A 19,083-nucleotide genomic window follows, 5' to 3' on the forward strand; every position below is an offset into this window, starting at 1 on the left:
GACGTCACAATAGAGCTGCCTGAATCAGCCAATAGAAATCATTCTGCTCCACAATGACGTTTCCGGATTCCAGTGCGCAGACCGGCGCGCGGGCGCGGCTGCTCTTGTTCCCCAACACCTCCTCAGGACAAGGTTTCCAGGCAACCGGCTGCGGCCACAGGGAGAAGCCGCTTGGTGATCTCCGCCACTGCGCATGTTCAAGGTTGAGAAGAAGCTGCGCATGTTCAAGGTAGAGGAGAAGCTGCGCATGTTCAAGGTGGAGGAAAAGCTGCGCATGTTCAAGGTAGAGGAAAAACTGCCCATGTTCAAGGTAGAGGAAAAGCTGCGCATATACGGAAGTGCCCATCCCTGACCTTTCTCCTCCGGTATTGACCAATGGGACGAGTGGGAGGACCGGAAGGACTCTGGTCCTCCAGTCAATCAGAGCGCGGGCTTTGTGTGAATAAAGATTGAGCTTCACACAGATTGAAACGTCCTCCTGACTCCAACATCTGTAAGTAAAACACTTTTTTTTCTCCCCTTTCCATTTCTTTTCTCATTCTGACTTTCAGTTGGTCACTTCCAGCAACTGAAGGGAAAGGAAGTGAATCCAGGGAGGGTGCAGACTCTGGAAAGGTTGGCCCAAGTCTCTCTCTCTTAGAATCACAGACTACAGCACAGATAAGGCCCTTCGGCCAATCAAGTCATCACTGATGCATGAAAAACACCTGACTTGCCTACCAAATGCCATTTGTCAGAGCGTGGCCCAAAGCCTTGAATGTTATGACATGCCAGGTCATTCAGGTACTTTTTAGAAGGATGTGAGGCCTCTTACACCCTCCCAGGCAGTGCATTCGAGACCATGATGTGGAGATGCCAGCGTTGGACTGGGGTAAGCACAGTAAGAAGTCTTGCAACACCAGGTTAAAGTCCAACAGGTGTTTCGAATCACTAGCTTTTGGAGCACAGCTCCTTCATCAGCTGAGTGAAGAGGTGGGTTCCACAACCACATATATAGACAAAGGCAATGATGCAAGACAATACTTTGAACGTGAGTATTTGCAGGCAATTAAATCTTTACAAGTCCAGATGTAGCGACTGGAGAGAGGGATAATCGCAGGTTAAAGAGGTGTGAATTGTCTCAAGCCATGTCAGTTGGTAGGATTCCACAAGCTCAGGCCAGATGGTGGGGGTGAATGTAATTAGACATGAATCCAAGGTCCCGGTTGAGGCCGTACTCGTGCGTGTGGAACTTGGCTATCAGTTTCTGCTCGGCGATTCTGCGTTGGAGAAGGTTTACCGTAGATCAGAGGCTGAATGCTCTTGACTGCTGAAATGTTCCCCGACTGGAAGGGAACATTCCCGCCTGGCAGTTGTCGCACAATGTCGTTTCATCCGTTTTCGCAGCATCTACATGGTCTCGCCAATGTACCACGCCTCGGGACATCCTTTCCTGCAGCGTATGAGGTAGACCATGTTGGCCGAGTCCCATGAGTCTGTACCGTGTGCCTGTTGGGTGGTGTTCCCACGTGTCATGATGGTACCCATGTTGATGATCTGGCACGTCTTGCACAGGTTGCCATAGCAGTGTTGTGTGGTGTCGTGGTCGCTGTTCTCCTGAAGTACCATGACCACCCTCTGGGTAAACAGGTTTTTTCTCAATTCTCCCCTAATAATAATCTTTTATTGTCAGAAGTATGAAGTTACTGTGAAAAGCCCTTAGTCACCACATCCCGGCGCCTGTCTGGGTAAGCTGGTATGGGAATTGAACCCACGCTGCTGGCTTTGTTCTTCATTACAAACCAGCTGTCTAGCCTGCTGAGCTAAACCAGCGGGGGGGGGAGGGAGGGAGGCGGGGGGGGGAGGGAGGGAGGCGGGGGGGGGAGGGAGGCGGGGGGGGGAGGGAGGCGGGGGGGGGAGGGAGGGAGGCGGGGGGGGGAGGGAGGGAGGCGGGGGGGAGGGAGGCGGGGGGGAGGGAGGGGGGGGAGGGGGGGACGGGGAGGAGAGGGGGAGGAGGGGGGACGGGGAGGAGAGGGGGAGGAGGGGGGGACGGGGAGGAGAGGGGGAGGAGGGGGGGACGGGGAGGAGAGGGGGAGGAGGGGGGGACGGGGAGGAGAGGGGGAGGAGGGGGGGGACGGGGAGGAGAGGGGGAGGAGGGGGGGGACGGGGAGGAGAGGGGGAGGAGGGGGGGGACGGGGAGGGGGGGGAGGGGGGCGAGGGGGAGGAGGGGGGGAGGGGGAGGAGGGGGGCGAGGGGGGGGGGAGGAGGGGGGAGGGGGAGGAGGGGGGAGGGGGCGAGGGGGGGAGGGGGGGGGGAGGAGGGGGGAGGGGGGGAGGGGGCGAGGGGGGGGAGGAGGGGGGAGGGGGCGAGGGGGGGGGGGAGGGGGCGAGGGGGAGGAGGGGGGGAGGGGGAGGAGGGGGGAGGGGGCGAGGGGGGGAGGGGGCGAGGGGGGGAGGAGGAGGGGGGAGGGGGCGAGGGGGGGGAGGAGGAGGGGGGGGACGGGGAGGGGGGAGGGAGCGCTGAATCAGCACCTTCAGGAAAATTGGAGGGGTGAATATTAGATACAGCAGAGTGAGAATGGAGGGAGAGTGTGTGGGATGGAGATTTACAGCTTTTGGGAATGAGAGAGGAAAGAATGTTATCTAGGAACTAGAATTGTCTGTTCTGAATTTCTATCCTGTACTGACAGCGATGATTTTTGTAATTTGTTTTTACAGGATATTAGAAGAGGAGGAATTACAGACAGAAATTGCAAAAGTCACATCTCGATCTGACTGAGTCCTTGGGACCTGAAAATCATCGGCCTTTGAATCGAGAAGGAGAAATGTTTGACTAATCTGTCTGCTTGAAAAGACTTTAAACATCAATGTGACTGGAAAAGCACCGAGACACACACACCCGAGTGAGAGTGTTCCAGAGCACTGACTGTGGAAAGAGCTATAACCAGTTACACAGCCTGAAAAAACATCACACCATTCACAGCGGGGAGAGACCGTACACGTGTTCTGTGTGTCGATGAGGCGTCAATTGATTGTCCGACCTGAAGAGACTCAAGGACACCCAATACATGGAGAAACCGTGGAAATGTGAAGCTTGTGGGAAGAGATTCCGAGTCCGATCGAAGCTGGAGATTCATCAACGCAGTCACACAGGGGAGAGGCCATTTACCTGCTCTGTGTGTGGGAAGGGATTCACTGAATTATCCAGCCTGAAGTCACATGAAAGAGTTCACACTGTGGAGAAGCCGTTTCCCTGCTCTCAGTGTGGGAAGGGATTCAGACATTCATCCACCCTGAAGTCACATCAGCGAATTCATACTGGGGAGAGACCGTTCACCTGCTCTCAGTGTGAGAAGAGATTCACTGCGTTATCTAGCTTGAAGTCACACCAGCGAGTTCACACTGGGGAGAAGCCATTCACCTGCTATCAGTGTGGGAAGGGATTCAGTCAGGTATCCAACCTGAAGACACACCAGCGAGTTCACACTGGGGAGAAGCTATTCACCTGCTCTCAGTGTGGGAAGGAATTCACTGCGTTATTCAGCCTGAAGTCACATCAGCGAATTCACACTGGGGAGAAGCCATTCACCTGCTCTCAGTGTGGGAAAGGATTTACTCAGTCACCCCACCTGCAGGCACACCAGCGAGTTCACAGTGGGGAGAGACCGTTCCCCTGCTCTCAGTGTGGGAAGGAATTCAGAGATTTATCCACCCTGCGGACACACCAGCGAATTCACACAGGGGAGAGGCCGTTCACCTGCTCTCAGTGTGGGAAGAGATTCGCTCAGTTATCCAGCCTGACGATACACCAGCGGGTTCACACAGGGGAGAGGCCGTTCATCTGTTCTCAGTGTGGGAAGGGATTCAGACATTCATCCACCCTGTGGAGACATGAGCGATTTCACACTGGGGAGAAGCCGTTCATCTGCTCTCAGTGTGGTAATGGATTCACTCAGTTATCCCACTTGAAGAGTCACCAGCGAATTCACACTGGGCAGAAGCCCTTCACCTGCTCTCATTGTGGGAAAGGATTCCGACATTCATCTAACCTGCAGAGACATCAGCGAGTTCACACGGGGAGAGGCCATTCACCTGCTCTGATTAGGGGAGGCATTGAGTGATCTATCTCACTTGCGGAGACACTGGCGAGTTCGCACAGGGGAGAGGCCGTTCATCTGCTCTCAATGTGGGAACACATTTTGTGTTTCATCACAACTACTGAGACACCAACAAGTTCACAATTGATTGCAGGGATTGAATTCTGCTGTTGTTGTTTCTGCTCTCAATTACATTCAGAACTGCAATTTATTCATCCTGTCAATTGGTCAATACGGATAGTCTTTCTACTGGAAAGACTGGTCTTGCAACGTTTCCTCCAGTGGGCTGATGCTCTTTGAGCTTTGTTGCGAATACATGGTTTCCAATTTCACAAGGGTCAAGAGTGGAAATGTGTTGGCAGTTAGAAGATATTTAGTTTCCATTTCTGTTTGGAACCCCCTAAAGCATGCCACGTTGCCATGAAGATGGGCTTTGGTGGTTACATGGTTCTTTGTTTAATTTTTCTGTGTGTTTCTCAAAGAAGGAAACTGTTGAGGTATGAGGGACAGGTTGTCTGTGGTAGGTTGGGAAATTACAATAAAAGGTTAGACAATAAACAGACATTTGCTGGCATTTAAAGATTTATTACATATTTGCAACAAATACACATTCCTTTCAGCAACAAAAATCCACAGGAAAAGTGATGCAGTAATTCTTCCCACCTACTGAGACACCAAAAGGTTCACAATTGATTGCAGGAGTTGGCTTCTGTTATTGTTTCTACTCTCAATTATATCCAGCACTGCCTTTCGTTCATTTTCACAGCTGCTCAGACATAGATTCCTTTAAGAAACAAAAATCCAACAGGAATGGTGATGCAACCGTAGCGAACAAGAAAAGTTACAGATTCCATTAGATCCAAGGAAGAGGCTCATAAAGTGGCAAAAATAGTCGTGAGCCTGAGGATTGGGAACTAGTTTTAGAATTTAGCAAAGGAGGATCAAGAAACTGATAAAGAGAAAATAGAATATGAGAGCAAACTGGGGAGAACTGGAAAAGCTCCTATAGGAATGTGAAAAGGAAAAGATTAGCAAAGACCAATGTGTGTCCATTCCAGCCAGAGACAGGAGAGTTTATAATGGGGAATAAGGAAATGGCAGAGAAACTAAACAATTTGTGTCTGGCTTCATGGAGGAAGATACAGAAATTCTCCCCAAAACATGAGAACACCAAGGGGTTCTCACAATTGTGAGCATGAGTGAAAAAGTAGTACTGGAGAATGTAATTGGATTAAAAATTAATAAATCCCCAAAAGCTGATGCAGCATGGGTTCACAAAGGGTAGGTCGTGTCTGACTAATTTGGTAGAATTTTTTGAGGCCGTTACCAGTGCAGTAGATAACGGGGAGCCAATGGATGTGGTATATCTGGATTTCCAGAAAGCTTTTGACAAGGTGCCACACAAAAGGTTGCTGCATAAACTAAAGATGCATGGCATTGAGGTAAAGTGGTAGCATGGGTAGAGGATTGGTTAACTAACAGAAAGCAGAGAGTGGGGATAAATGGGTGTTTCTCTGGTTGGCAACCTGTAACTAGTGGGGTCCCTCAAGGATCAGTGTTGGGCCCGCAGTTGTTCACAATTTACATGGACGATTTGGAGTTGGGGACCAAGTACAATGTGTCAAAATTTGCAGACGACACTAAGATGAGTGGTAAAGCAAAAGGTGCAGAGGATACCGGAAGTCTGCAGAAGGATTTGGATAAGTTAGGTGAATGGGCTAGGGTCTGGCAGATGGAATTCAATGTTGCCAAGTGTGAGGCTATCCATTTTAGGAGGAATAACAGCAGAATGGATTATTATTTAAACGGTAAGATGTTAAAACATGCTGCTGTGCAGAGGGACATGGGTGTGCTGGTGCACGAGTCGCAAAAAGTTGGTGTGCAGATGCAACAGGTGATTAAGAAGGCTAATCGAGTTTTGTCTTTCATTGCTAGAGGGATGGAGTTCAAGACTAGTGAGGTTATGCTGCAATTGTATAGGGTGTTGGTGAGGCCGCATCTGGGGTATTGTGTTCAGTTTTGGTCTCCTTACCTGAGAAAGGACATACTGGCACTGTAGGGAGTGCAGAGGAGATTCACTAGGTTGATCCCAGAGTTGAGGGGATTAGATTATGACGAGAGGTTGAGTAGACTGGGACTGTACTCATTGGAGTTAAGAAGGATGCGGGGGGGGGATCTTATTGAGACAGAGCAAATTATGAAGGGAATAGGTAGGATAGATGCGGGCAGGTTGTTTCCACTGGTCGGGGAAAGCAGAACTAGGGGGCATAGCCTCAAAATAAGGGGAAGTAGATTTAGGACGGAGTGTAGGAGGAACTTCTTCACCCAAAGGGTTGTGAATCTCTGGAATTCCTTGCCCAGTGAAGCAGTTGAGGCTCCTTCTTTAAACATTTTTAAGAAAAAGATGGATGCCTTTCTAAAGAATAAAGGATTCGGGAATATGGTGTACGGGCCAGAGAGTGGAGCTGAGTCCGCAAAGATCAGCCATGATCTCATCAAATGGCGGAGCAGGCTCGAGGGGCCAGATGGCCTACTCCTGTTCCTAATTCTTATGAATCCGACCAAGGTTCCCATTTTACGGGACGTGTCATGCAGAACGTCCTCACGATATTTGGCATCACCCAAAAATTCCACATAGCATACCACCCACGTGGTATCGTGGAGTGCATGAATCGGACCCTAAAAACCACCCTCAGAAAAATGGTCCAGCAGAACAACAGCACTTGGGACTCAGTCCTCCCTTTTGTGCTGATGTTTTTGCGTAACACTATTTCTACCTCCAGAGGTTACACACCACACACCCTCCTGACCGGACGCCCCATGCAAGGCACAGAATATTTGTTAGGTTTGGACCTGACCAGCCCCGAAATGACGGCCCTCACACACGAGAAAGCCGTGGAGCAATTAGTTGCAAATGTTAAAACGGCTCAGCTAGCAGCCGCAGTAAAATTGGGCACCAGAAAGAAACAGAGCAAGGCTTGTTTCGACAAGACAGTGCATGCGACTGAGTATAGTATCTGACAGCAAGTGATGCTTTCTGTATATATCCCCAGCACATTCTTGTCATCAAAATACTCGGGTCCGTATTACATTGCGGATAAAGTAAGCCCTTCCGTTTACAAAATAAAGTACCCCAATGGTAAGACTGCATGATTTCATATAAACCAGCTGAAGGCTTATGGAACACAGTCGAACCACGCACACCACGTCATGCTTGACGCAGCACACCACACCCCGCCCACAGCCAACATAACCCTACCAGCCCCCACCACGACCAGCCCAGCCACGACTCGACCTCGACTCCATCCCCGAAATATACACTCCGCCCCGGAACGCCCACAGACTGCAGCAGCAGAGACAGCGACTGTGGCTTGGACGATAGCCACAGCACGCCTCCCTACTATCCCCATGCACCAGGACCCACAACTAGCGACTCCGACTTCGATCCAAGTGATCCCTTCCTGATCACTTTCCTGAACAAGTCCCACCACTGAACCACACTGATGACCCCGCTTTTGTCCCCACACAACTAGACACCAATTAGTGGCACCGAGACAACTCATACCGACTCGTCCGCAACGACGAGAGTGACCCCACCTCACACCTTGCAGCCCTTTCAGCCCTAATCCACTCCAGAGTTTGGCACCCGGGAGAAGAGGACGACCTTGGGTCTGACTCCCAAACCGCCAACCCCTTTGCGACCCTGTTCGCAACCGAGAACTGAGGTGCCCAGATGATGTTTTAAAGGAACCGCTTGGGAGAAGTGTTGTCCTTTCTGATGGAACCTGCAGAATGTTTATGGTGTTTGTAAGTTTGTTCAATGTTGTATGTCCGACAGGAGAATTTTTCTCACTGCCACACGCCTATTTGGCTGAAACCTCTGAGAACTTGCCTTCAGAGACTAACCATTGCCAGACGCCAATTCACCTGAAACCTCTGAGGACTTACTCACAGAGACCCACCGTTGCCAGACACTTGTTCAGAGGAACTAGCTTGTCTGCAGACACTTGTTCGTGTACCAGATGCCCGATCGTAACTGCCCTTCTGGTTCGAAGGATAGAACCACTACGGCAGCCCCACCACGATGACTACATTTTTGCCCGTTCTTGTCGGTTGCTCAGGCAGTGGAGAAACGGCATGAGACCCGCCCTGCCTGGAAACCCCCCGCTGGTCAACTACGCTCGGGTAGGAGAGATACGGCATTGGTAGCCATCCTACCCGGGGACTCCATCCAAATCGTACCCGTCGCGGCCCATAGGCACCTCATTTTGGCATTTTTCAGTTCAAAGGGTTTTGTTTGTTTAGGTAACCTTTAGGTTGCCAGCCATCTGCTATTTACATCCTGGAACATTTGGATGCTCAATCAGCACTGGTTCATCATTGGGAAGTGTGTCTTCTCCTAAAATTTGTTTTTTTTTTAAATGAGGGAGTCACACATAGTGACCAATTATAAAGGGAATAATTGGCACAAAAGGACAGACACACTAGCATACCAGATATTAAACAAAGATAGTTACAGACACTGCTTGTTTCTACAGAAGCTCCAGGACCGGAGAAAACAAAGAAAGAAAAGGAAAGAGACCAGCCATGAGGACTTCCTTCATATGGATCAACATAATGTTATTGGACATTTGGTTGCGCGTGACTGCGAACCCCATGACTTCAAACCCCCCAGCCTTTAATGTTTCATTGCCCCGCAGTACCCAGAGCCCAGTCACCAGCGACACTACATCTTCTTGGTGTGCCAGGTTCATAACCTGGTACTCCCTGTCCTATGTGATCGAAACACTATTAGCGTTGGTGATACTCTGCTGTGTAGTGCAGACTATGCGTCTACGAAAATAAAGAAGGATAACCTACCGCGCTCGAACCCCGGTATATAAGATCAGATCCCTTATGTTCGGTTACGACCAGACCCCCGACCCCCGCGATCTATTATAAAATAATAAAGTGCATTCACTTGCGTTTATTGTTGTTGTAAATAAAGAGATGTGAAAAACTTTTTCATGAGCAAAAATTGTATGATCCTGAGCTTGACTGCCAAGCCAGGAAAGACTGTCTGAAATGCTATGATTTTGTTGTATGATTGAGGAAGGTAGGATAATGGAATGTTTAAGCGAGTGTAGTATATTAAGGATAAGTTAGAGGTTCCAAGTTTGTTGTTTTGTAATGCATGTCCCTGTCTGACATAGCGCCCTTAGAATTGTTAGTTAAAAAATTTTGTGCATAGATATGGTCAGTGCAGAGGCCATGAAGGAAGTGCCCCCCCCCCCGTCCCCCCGGGTCAGGGAATGGAAAGTAACATAATGATGTGATCCTTCACGCTTCGCGTTAGGATCACAAGGAGGAAATGTAGCCAGTTAAAATGGCTAACTCCCGATTAGAATGGCCAAACCCCGATTTAAAATGGCAAATGGAAGAGGCTGATGGGAAAATCAGCCAACAGGACTAAAACAAACAGCTGCAGGTAAAACTGTGTATTCGCCTCTGGGGAGGCCAGACAGAATCGATACCTGCAGCCATCAGCATAACAACACACCAGCCATCTGAATATGAATTAGCAATCCCCGGGAACAATGTGCAACAAATTAGACACAAAGCCAACCCAGACTTTTCGGCGCCAGCAGGAGCCTACACAAAGAGGTGAACGACCACGCCAAAACCGCCCATTGATCAAGGAATCGCTCCAGCATTGGAGAACATCGAACCAAGTGATTGGGACAAAGTCTAATCACTTGGAACCAGGTACAGGGTCCACCCCGAAAGGTGGGAAGCCTCTGGGGACTATAAGAATAGAGTCCAAGTTCAAATCGATGTCTCTGCACCCTTCTCTCTCCAGCCTTTGAGACCCTTCTGCTGACCTTCTGCAACAGCTGCTAAAATGGTAAGTCTTACTTCAATGCTCGCTACGAGATAGGCGCTCCTGGCTATCGACCTGTACCAGCTTTGAATCCCGCAGGCTCAGAACCCATACGAAAGGCCATTCGTTTCCCTGACCTGGTGGGCCATTCCCAAAGTTAAGTATTGGCCTGTTAGTTGTAGGAAGTAGCTTAGAAGTAGAATTAACGTATAAGTATTTACTGTATATAATAAATGTGCGTTGATTTAACTCTTACTAAGCGGTGTGTTGGATTATTGATCATTACTCGGACTTGAAGCTCGTGGCGGTATCAGAAAGATACCTGGCGACTCAAGAGCAAAGATGATAGAACAAGAGCAATTAAACTAAGGCTAAAACGAGCAACAATTGTCCTCTGCTCGCTTTTAAAGGCTTCCCATTCCTCTGGCTTCCCACTAATGCTCGCCACTTCGTAAGCTTTTTCTTTCGTTTTTATGCTGTCCTTGACATCCCTCATCAGCTATGGATGCCTTGTCCTCCCCTTAGCATATATTCTGCTCCTTGGGATGAATTTCTGTTGTGCCTGCCTAATAACCCCCCAAAACACCTGCCCTGCTAGGCTCCTTTTCCAATCAACTCCGGCTAGCTCCTCCCTCATGTCTTTGTAGTTACCTTTATTTCATTGCAATAAAATACGGTGAATGGCCTCCTGCACTGTAGGGATTTGAGAATCCCAAAATTATTGCACAGCACTTGGAAAACAGTGGCAGGATTGGGCAGAGTCAGCATGGATTTATGAAAGGGAAAATCATGCTTGACAAATCGACTGGAATTCAGCAAAATGAGGGAAATGTTGACGCGGAGCTGGGTTCGATTCCCGGGCAGGGCATGATGCTTTATTGTTGTCCAGCAAACCGTTCAACGAAGCTGAATCGCAGTTTCACAGGAAAGAGCTCTGCCAGAATCAGTTAAGTGAGATTTGTTGTTTCACATCAGAGCTGAAAAAGTCACAAGTGCAGCAGGTCGAGAACAAGTACAGATGCTGGAAGAGACGGAGAGATGTTGACTTCAGCCAAAATTTGGGTGGTAATTGGCCAGATGTTATTGCTCACCAAATACAAGTATCTCCCAGATCTGGGTGCAAATCTCGGGCGTGGCATCAGGAAAATTTCTCACTCAAATTATTCAGTGCATTGAGTCTCAGGAGCTGAATACAACGAAAGAAGCATCAGTCATTTAGGGATTATGTAAATACGGCGCGGAGGTTAAGTGAGCGGGGTATAATCTGCCTGCATGTTTCTGAGCCTGTGCTCGGTGTATTGGGAGCTTTGCTTCTGGTTGGAGTGTCCCCGGGATGGGCAGTAACCCGCTGATTGAAGCTGAAGTCCCCGCGTTCTGCTGGCAGCGAGTGAATGGAGAGTTTGGGTAAAATCCTGCTGCTTGTCCCTCTCTCACCCACTGTGGAGCCGGGGAAGAAAGAATCTCATTCAAAACTTGTGGAAGTGTAAATGGCACAAGGCTGTGAGATGACGTGTGTTAATGTTTAACAACAAATCGGAACGAGGAAGCGTTGCCTCATAATTACAGATGAGTAAGTTTCTTGCTTATGCCCAGTATGAAACAGGGGAGTTTGTGTATGTTAAGCAAACGTGATAGTTTCACGTCAGAAAAAGATCAACAAAAATTCTAATATTGATCAAAACTTAATTGCGAAAAGGATTAACTGTCAATGTTTTGAAAAATTGAAATGAGTTATTTGAAATTACTCAATGTAATTACTAATGAATGTCCGCCGGATACGTTTCACAGGGGCCACAGTGATAAGGTTGGTGGGTTTAGGAAATTGGAAGTTACACATGAGCAGCTTTTGGGACTATTTCACCTCACTGTCGATTTCATGTTACAGCGAACAACAATCGGTGTTGTGATTGGCTTAAGATGTCACTTGTGTTCATTTTAAACATGTAATTTTGTATAATTCTAATGAAAACTCGGCCAAAATAAAAGGTGAATGATATACTGTAAACCCGGGTTAAAATTTTCCGTGTCAGTTTCCCGGGTGGTCTAGTGGTTAGGATTCGGCGCTTTTACCGCCGCGGGTTCGATTCCCGGTCAGGGAATGATGAATTATTGTTGTCCAGCAAAATGTTCAATGAAGCTGAATCGCAGTTTCACAGTGCCAGAATCAGTTCAGTGACATTTGTTGTTTGACATCAGAGCTGAAAAAGTCACAAGTGCAGCAGGTGGAGAACAAAGACAGAGGCAGGAAGAAACGGACAGTGATTGAGGTCACAGGAGCTGAATACAACAGAAGAAGCTCAAAGGAAATGATACTCAATGAGGGATTGAGTAAATGCTGCTCGGAGGTTAAGTGAGCGGGGTATAATCTACCTGCATGTTTCTGAGCCTGTGCTCGGTGTATTGGGAGCTTTGCTCCTGGTTACAGTGTCCCCGGGATGGGCAGTTAGCCGCTGATTGAAGCTGCAGTCCCCGCGTTCTGCTGGCAGCGGGTGAATGGAGAATTAGGGTAAAATCCTGCTGCTTGTCCCTCTCTCACCCACTGTGGAGCCGGGGAAGAGAGAAACACATTCCAAACTTGTGGAAGTATAAATGTCACAAGGCTGTGAGATGACGTGTTGTGTTAATGTTTATCAACAAATCGGAACGAGGAAGCTTTGCCTCATAATTACAGATGAGTAAGTTTTAATGTTCCTGCCCTGTTTGAAACCGGGGAGTTTGTTTATGTTCAGCAAACGTGATAGTTTCACTTCAGCAAAAGATCAACATAAACTGGAAACTTCAATTTTATCAAAACTTAATTGCGACAAAAAATGTTTTTAACAATTGAAATGAGTTATTCCTATTTACTGATGAATGTTTGCCGGATGTTGCGTTGTAAGTTTCACAGGAGCCACAGTGATCAAGTTGGTGGGTTTTGGAAATTGGAAGTTACACATGAGCAGCTTGTTGGGCTATTTCACCTCACTGTCGATTTCATGTTTCAGCGACAGCAATTGCTGTTGTGATTAGCTAAAGATGTCACTTCTGTTCATTCTAAACATATAATTTTGTATATTTCTAATTAAAACTGGGCAATAAGAATGAAAGGCGAATGATATACTGTCAGACGGGTTAAAACCCTGTTTGTCAGTTTCCCTGGTGGTCTAGTGGTTAGGATTCGGCGCTCTCACCGCCGCGGCCCGGGTTCGATTCCCGGTCAGGGAATGATGAATTATTGTTGTCCACCAAACCGTTCAAGGAAGCTGAATCGCAGTTTCACAGAAAAGAGCTGTGCCAGAATCAGCTAAGTGATGTTTGTCGTTTCACATCAGAGCTGAAAAAGTCACAAGTGCAACAGGTCGAGAACAAATACAGAGGCAGGAAGAAACGGTCAGTGATTGGCTGCAATGCAAGTGAGAGAGATGTTGACGCAAGCGCAAATCTGCGTGGTATTGGGCCAGATAATATTGCTCTCACAGACAGAAATATCTCGCCGATCTCGGTGCAAATCTCTTCTAACTGAAATTATTCAGTCCATTGATGTCACAGGATCTGAATACACCCAAAGAAGCTCAAAGGATGTTCCACTGACTGAGGGATTGTGTAAATGCTGCTCGGAGGTTAAGTGAGCAGGGTATAATCTACCTGCATGTTTCTGAGCCTGTGCTCGGTGTATTGGGAGCTTTGCTCCTGGTTGGAGTGTCCCCGGGATGGGCAGTAACCCACTGATTGAAGCTGCAGTCCCCGCGTTCGGGTAAAATCCTGCTGCTTGTCCCTCTCTCACCCACTGTGAAGCCGGGGAAGAAAGAATCTCATTCAAAACTTGTGGAAGTGTAAATGTCACATGGCTGTGAGATGACGTGTTGTGTTAATGTTTAACAACATATCGGAACCAGGAAGCTTTCCTCATAGTTACAGATGAGTACTTTTTAATATTCCTGCCCAGTGTGAAACAGGAGAGTTTGTGTTTGTTCCGCAAACGTGTGATAGTTCCAGTTCAGAACAAGAACATCAAAAATTGGAAACGATTCTAATTTTGATCAAAACTTAATTGCGAAAAGGATTATGTTAACTATGTTTTCAAAAAGTAAAATGAGTTATTTGAAATGACGAATGAATGTCCGCCGGATGACGTGTTGTCAGTTTCACAGGAGCCACAGTGATAAGGTATGTTGGTTTAGGAAATTGGAAGTTACACATGAGCAGCTTTTGGGACTATTTCACCTCACTGTCGATTTCATGTTACATCGAACAACAATCGGTGTTGTGATTGGCTGAAGATGTCACTTGTGTTCATTTTAAACATGTAATTTTGTATACTTCTAATGAAAACTCGGAAATCAAAATAAAAGGCGAGTAATATACTGTCAACCCGGGTTACAACTTTTATCGTTAGTTTCCCTGGTGGTCTAGTGGTTAGGATTCGGCGCTCGATTCCCGGTCAGGGAATGATGAATTATTGTTGTCCAGCAAAATGTTCAATGAAGCTGAATCGCAGTTTCACAGAAAAGAGCAGTGCCAGAATCAGTTCAGTGACATTTGTTGTTTCACATCAGAGCTGAAAAAGTCACAAGTGCAGCAGGTGGAGAACAAAGACAGGGGCAGGAAGAAATGGACAGTGATTGGCTGCAAAGTGAGAGGGATTATGAAGCAAGCGAAAATTTGAGTGGTATTGGGCCAGATTTTGATGCTCACACAGACACAATAATCCCCCCCCCCCCCCGATCAGAGTCCGAATCTCGGGCGTGATGACAAGAAAACTTCGAACTCAAATTATTCAGTCCATTGAGGTCACAGGAGCTGAATACAACAGAAGAAGCTCAAAGGAAATGATACTCACTGAGGGATTGAGTAAATGCTGCTCGGAGGTTAAGTGAGCGGGGTATAATCTACCTGCATGTTTCTGAGCCTGTGCTCGGTGTATTGGGAGCTTTGCTCCTGGTTGGAGTGTCCCCGGGATGGGCAGTTAGCCGCTGATTGAAGCTGCAGTCCCCGCGTTCTGCTGGCTGCGGGTGAATGGAGAATTAGGGTAAAATCCTGCTGCTTGTCCCTCTCGCCCACTGTGGAGCCGGGGAAGAAAGAAACACATTCCAAAAGTGTAAATGTCACAAGGCTGTGAGATGACGTTTATGTGTGTTAATGTTTAACAACAGATCGGAACGAGGAAGCTTTGCCTCATAATTACAGATGAGTAAGTTGTATTGTTTATGCCCTGTCTGAAACAGGGGAGTTTGTTTATGTTCAGCAAACGTGATAGTTTCACTTCAGAAAAAGATCAACATAAACTGGAAACTTCAAATTTTGATCAAAACCTAATTGCGACAAAAAATGTTTTTAACAATTGAAATGAGTTATTTCTATTTACTGATGAATGTCTGCCGGATGTTGTGTTGTAAGTTTCACAGGAGCCACAGTGATCAAGTTGGTGGGTTTTGGAAATTGGAAGTTACACATGAACAGCTTGTTGGGCTATTTCACCTCACTGTCGATTTCATGTTCCAGCGAACAACAATCGGTGTTGTGATTAGCTTAAGATGTCACTTCTGTTAATTCTAAACATGTAATTTTGTAAATTTTCTAATTAAAACTGGGAAATAAGAATGAAAGGCGAATGCTATACTGTCAGACGGGTTAAAACCCTGATTGTCAGTTTCCCTGGTGGTCTAGTGGTTAGGATTCGGTGCGTTCACCGCCGCGGCCTGGGTTCAATTCCCGGTGAGGGAATGATGCTTTATTGTTGTCCACCAAACCGTTCAACGAAGCTGAATCGCAGTTTCGCAGAAAAGAGCTGTGCCAGAATCAGTTAAGTGATGTTTGTCGTTTCACATCAGAGCTGAAAAAGTCACAAGTGCAGCAGGTCGAGAACAAATACAGAGGCAGGAAGAAACGGTCAGTGATTGGCTGCAATGCAAGTAAGAGAGATGTTGACGCAAGCGCAAATCTGCGTGGTATTGGGCCAGATGTTATTGCTCTCACAGACAGAAATATCTCCCCGATCTCGGTGCAAATCTCCAACGTGATGATAAGAAAACTTCTCACTGAAATTATTCAGTCCATTGAGGTCACAGGATCTGAATACACTTAAAGAAGCTCAAAGGAAATGGGGGGAGCAGATACGTGGAGATTTAGCCGGCCGGCAGCGAGGGAGTTCTCGTACTCCTCCCACGTCCACAAGGTGTACTCACGAATTGACTACTTTGTTGTGAGTCTGGACCTGCTGGCCGGAATGGTGGGGGCAGAATATTCGGCAATTGCCAGATCGGACCATGCTCCGCACTGGGTAGACCAGCAGTTTTGTAAGGACAGCTTTCAGCACCCACCATGGAGGCTGGAAGTTGGACTATTTGCGGACGAGGCGGTGTATGAGAAGCTGGTGAAATGCATGCAGAATTACCTGCAGGTGAACAATACTGGAGAAGTCTCAGCAGCGGGAGGCACTGAAGGTAGTGGTGAGAGGGGAGCTGATTTCAACCCGGGTGTACAGGGACAGGACAGATAGGGCTGAGACGGACCGACTCATTAAGGAAATTCTACGGACGGACAGGAGTTACGCGGAATCCCCGAGGCCAGAGTTACTCAGGAAACGACAGAGGCTGCAGGCCGAATTTGGGGTGCTGACTACAGGCAAGGCTGTAGAGCAGCTTAGAAAGGTAACGGTGATTTATGAGCATGGGGAGAAGGCCAGTAGAATGCTTGCACAGCAACTGAGGAAGAGGGAAGCGGCTAGGGAAATAGGGAGGGTAGTGGATGGGGTAGGTAATCTAGTGGGTGTTCCAGCAGGGCTGAACAAGGTCTTTAGGGACTTTTGTAGGAACCTGTACACTTTGGAACCACCCGGGGGAATGAGGCGATTCCTGGACGGACTGACCTTCCCAAGAGTGAGGAGACGTTGGTGGACGTACTGGGGGCCCTGGTCAGGATCGAAGAGGTATTGGGGGCCAGAAGGTCATGCAATTGGGTAAAGCTCCGGGACCGGGCGGGTATCCGGAGGAGTTTTACAAAAAATTTGCTGGGATAGTGGGGCCGGTGCTGGTCAGGGTCTTTAACAAGGCACAGACAGAGGGAGTTTACCCCCAACGATGTCGCAGGCCACCATCTCGCTCATTCTGAAACGGGATAAGGACCAGGAGGCCTGTGGGTCATTCAGGCCGATCTCTTTGATTAACGTAGATGCCAAGCTACTGGCCAACATTTTGGTGACCAGAGTTGAGGACTGTGTACCGGATGTAACTGTGGAGGACCAAACCGGGTTTGTAAAGGGGAGGCAGCTGGTGGCCAACATAAGAAGGCTGCTCAACGTGATTATGATGCCCCCGGAGAGTAGGGAGGTAGAGATAGTGGTAGCCATGGATACTGAAAAGGCTTTTGACCGGGTCGAGTGGGATTTTCTGTGGGAGGTACTAGGATGGTTCGGGTTCAGGCGGGGTTCATCGACTGGGTTAGGCTATTGTATCAGGCCCCGGAGGCGAACAGGACAACATCAGACTACTTTAGACTGCACCGTGGGACAAGACAGGGCTACCCTCTCTCCCCACTACTGTTTGTGCTGGCTTAGAGATTGCACCGTAAAATTGCACTGAGATCTTCTAGGGGCTGGAAAGGGCTAGTCCTGGAGGGGGGGGGGGGGGGGGGGGTGGGGGAAGAAGAGTGGAACATAGAGTCTTGTTATATGCGGATGATCTGCTGTTATATGTATCAGACCCAATGGTGGGGATGGACGGTATTATGGCAACTCTGAGGGAATTTAGCCGGTTCTTCGAATACAAATTGAACATGGCTAAGAGCGAGTTGTTTGTAATTCAGGCGAGGGGGCAGGAGAGTAGGCTGAAGGGGTTGCCGTTCAGGCTGGTGGGGGAAGAGTTTCCGATATTTGGGGATTCAGATGGCACGGGACTGGGACAGGTTGCACAAGCTCAACCTGTCCCAACTGATGGAACGAGTGAGGGAGGAGGTCCGGAGGTGGGATGCGCTCCCGCTGTCATTGGCGGGGAGGGTGCAGACTGTTAAGATGATGATTCTCCCGCGGTTCTTGGCTGATCTTTTGTGGACTCAGCTCCACTTTCCGGCCCGAACACCATAACCCTTAATCCCTTTATTCTTCAAAAAACTATCTATCTTTATCTTAAAAACATTTACTGAAGGAGCCTCTACTGCTTCACTGGGCAAGGAATTCCATAGATTCACAACCCTTTGGGTGAAGAAGTTCCTCCTAAACTCAGTCCTAAATCTACTTCCCCTTATTTTGAGGCTATGCCCCCTAGTTCTGCTTTCACCCACCAGTGGAAACAACCTGCCCGCATCTATCCTATCTATTCCCTTCATAATTTTATCTGTTTCTATAAGATTCCCCCCTCATCCTTCTAAATTCCAATGAGTACAGTCCCAGTCTACTCAACCTCTCCTCGTAATCCAACCCCTTCAGCTCTGGGATTAATCAAGTGAATCTCCTCTGCACACCCTCCAGTGCCAGTACGTCCTTTCTCAAGTAAGGAGACCAAAACTGAACACAGGATACTCTCTCACTTGCATTGCAGCCAATCACTGACCGTTTCTTCCTGCCTCTAGTAGGTACTAGAAAGGGTTAATGAGCTACAATTTTCTGGAGCTCGGTGCACAACACAACATGAAGTAAGAGGATAGACTTCAGTCAACAGAACAAGAGACAGCTCCACAGTCACCTGGAAGCTGAGAGCTGGTGATCCAGAGTGAACGGACTGATTAACTGCCTGTTAATTATTGTGATTTTGTACTTATTACAATTAACTTAATAAATTCTGTGACAATATTCTTGTACCTGGAATGGTCTGTAACTAGTCAGGAGCTGCAGGTAACGTTCACAACACATTCTAACGTGTGATTGATTTGAATATTATAATTGAGATTGAAGCCAAACCCGGATCTTACAATAGGGTCAAATTTCACATTCTGTTTGGGTAACCTGCACCAACAGTGATGGCTTTTGTAAACTCCTTTTACAGGTTATTAGAAGGGGAGGAGTTACAGAATGAAATTTCACTCCAAACACCACATCAAGATGTGACAGAGTCACTCGATTCATGGGAGCTGAATATCATCGACCTTTGAATTTAGAATGAGAAATGTTTGTCTGTTCTTCTGCTGAGATTCTTAAACATCACTCAGTGTACAGACACTGAGCCAGGCTCATCCG

At 47.7% G+C, this 19,083-nt stretch overlaps 1 protein-coding gene and 1 non-coding gene across 4 annotated transcripts; both read left to right on the top strand.

Annotated features, from left to right (window-relative positions):
- Positions 1-105: 105 nt before the first annotated feature.
- On the top strand, positions 106-10,190 carry LOC140420510 (uncharacterized). Of its 3 annotated transcripts, none has more exons than XM_072504519.1 (2): positions 106-229; positions 2,697-10,190. In XM_072504519.1, the coding sequence occupies exon 2, from the start codon at positions 3,047-3,049 to the stop codon at positions 4,097-4,099; it is 1,053 nt and encodes a 350-aa protein (XP_072360620.1). In that variant the 5' UTR covers positions 106-229; positions 2,697-3,046; the 3' UTR covers positions 4,100-10,190. The 3 variants fall into 3 exon arrangements, with proteins under 3 accessions (XP_072360620.1, XP_072360619.1, XP_072360618.1); XM_072504518.1 differs by having other exon boundaries at positions 109-283; XM_072504517.1 differs by having other exon boundaries at positions 110-493.
- A 2,877-nt stretch (positions 10,191-13,067) lies between these two features.
- On the top strand, positions 13,068-13,139 carry trnae-cuc (transfer RNA glutamic acid (anticodon CUC)). Its single transcript has one exon. It is a non-coding gene; the product is annotated as a tRNA-Glu (tRNA).
- Positions 13,140-19,083: the final 5,944 nt, after the last annotated feature.

The sequence above is a fragment of the Scyliorhinus torazame genome, chromosome 5 (assembly GCF_047496885.1).
Source record: "Scyliorhinus torazame isolate Kashiwa2021f chromosome 5, sScyTor2.1, whole genome shotgun sequence".
Taxonomy (NCBI): domain Eukaryota; kingdom Metazoa; phylum Chordata; class Chondrichthyes; order Carcharhiniformes; family Scyliorhinidae; genus Scyliorhinus; species Scyliorhinus torazame.

What these genes read in the sequence shown, in the direction of transcription:
- LOC140420510 (XM_072504519.1), top strand. Translation starts at nt 3,047, where the DNA reads ATGGAGAAACCGTGGAAATGTGAAGCTTGTGGGAAGAGATTCCGAGTC.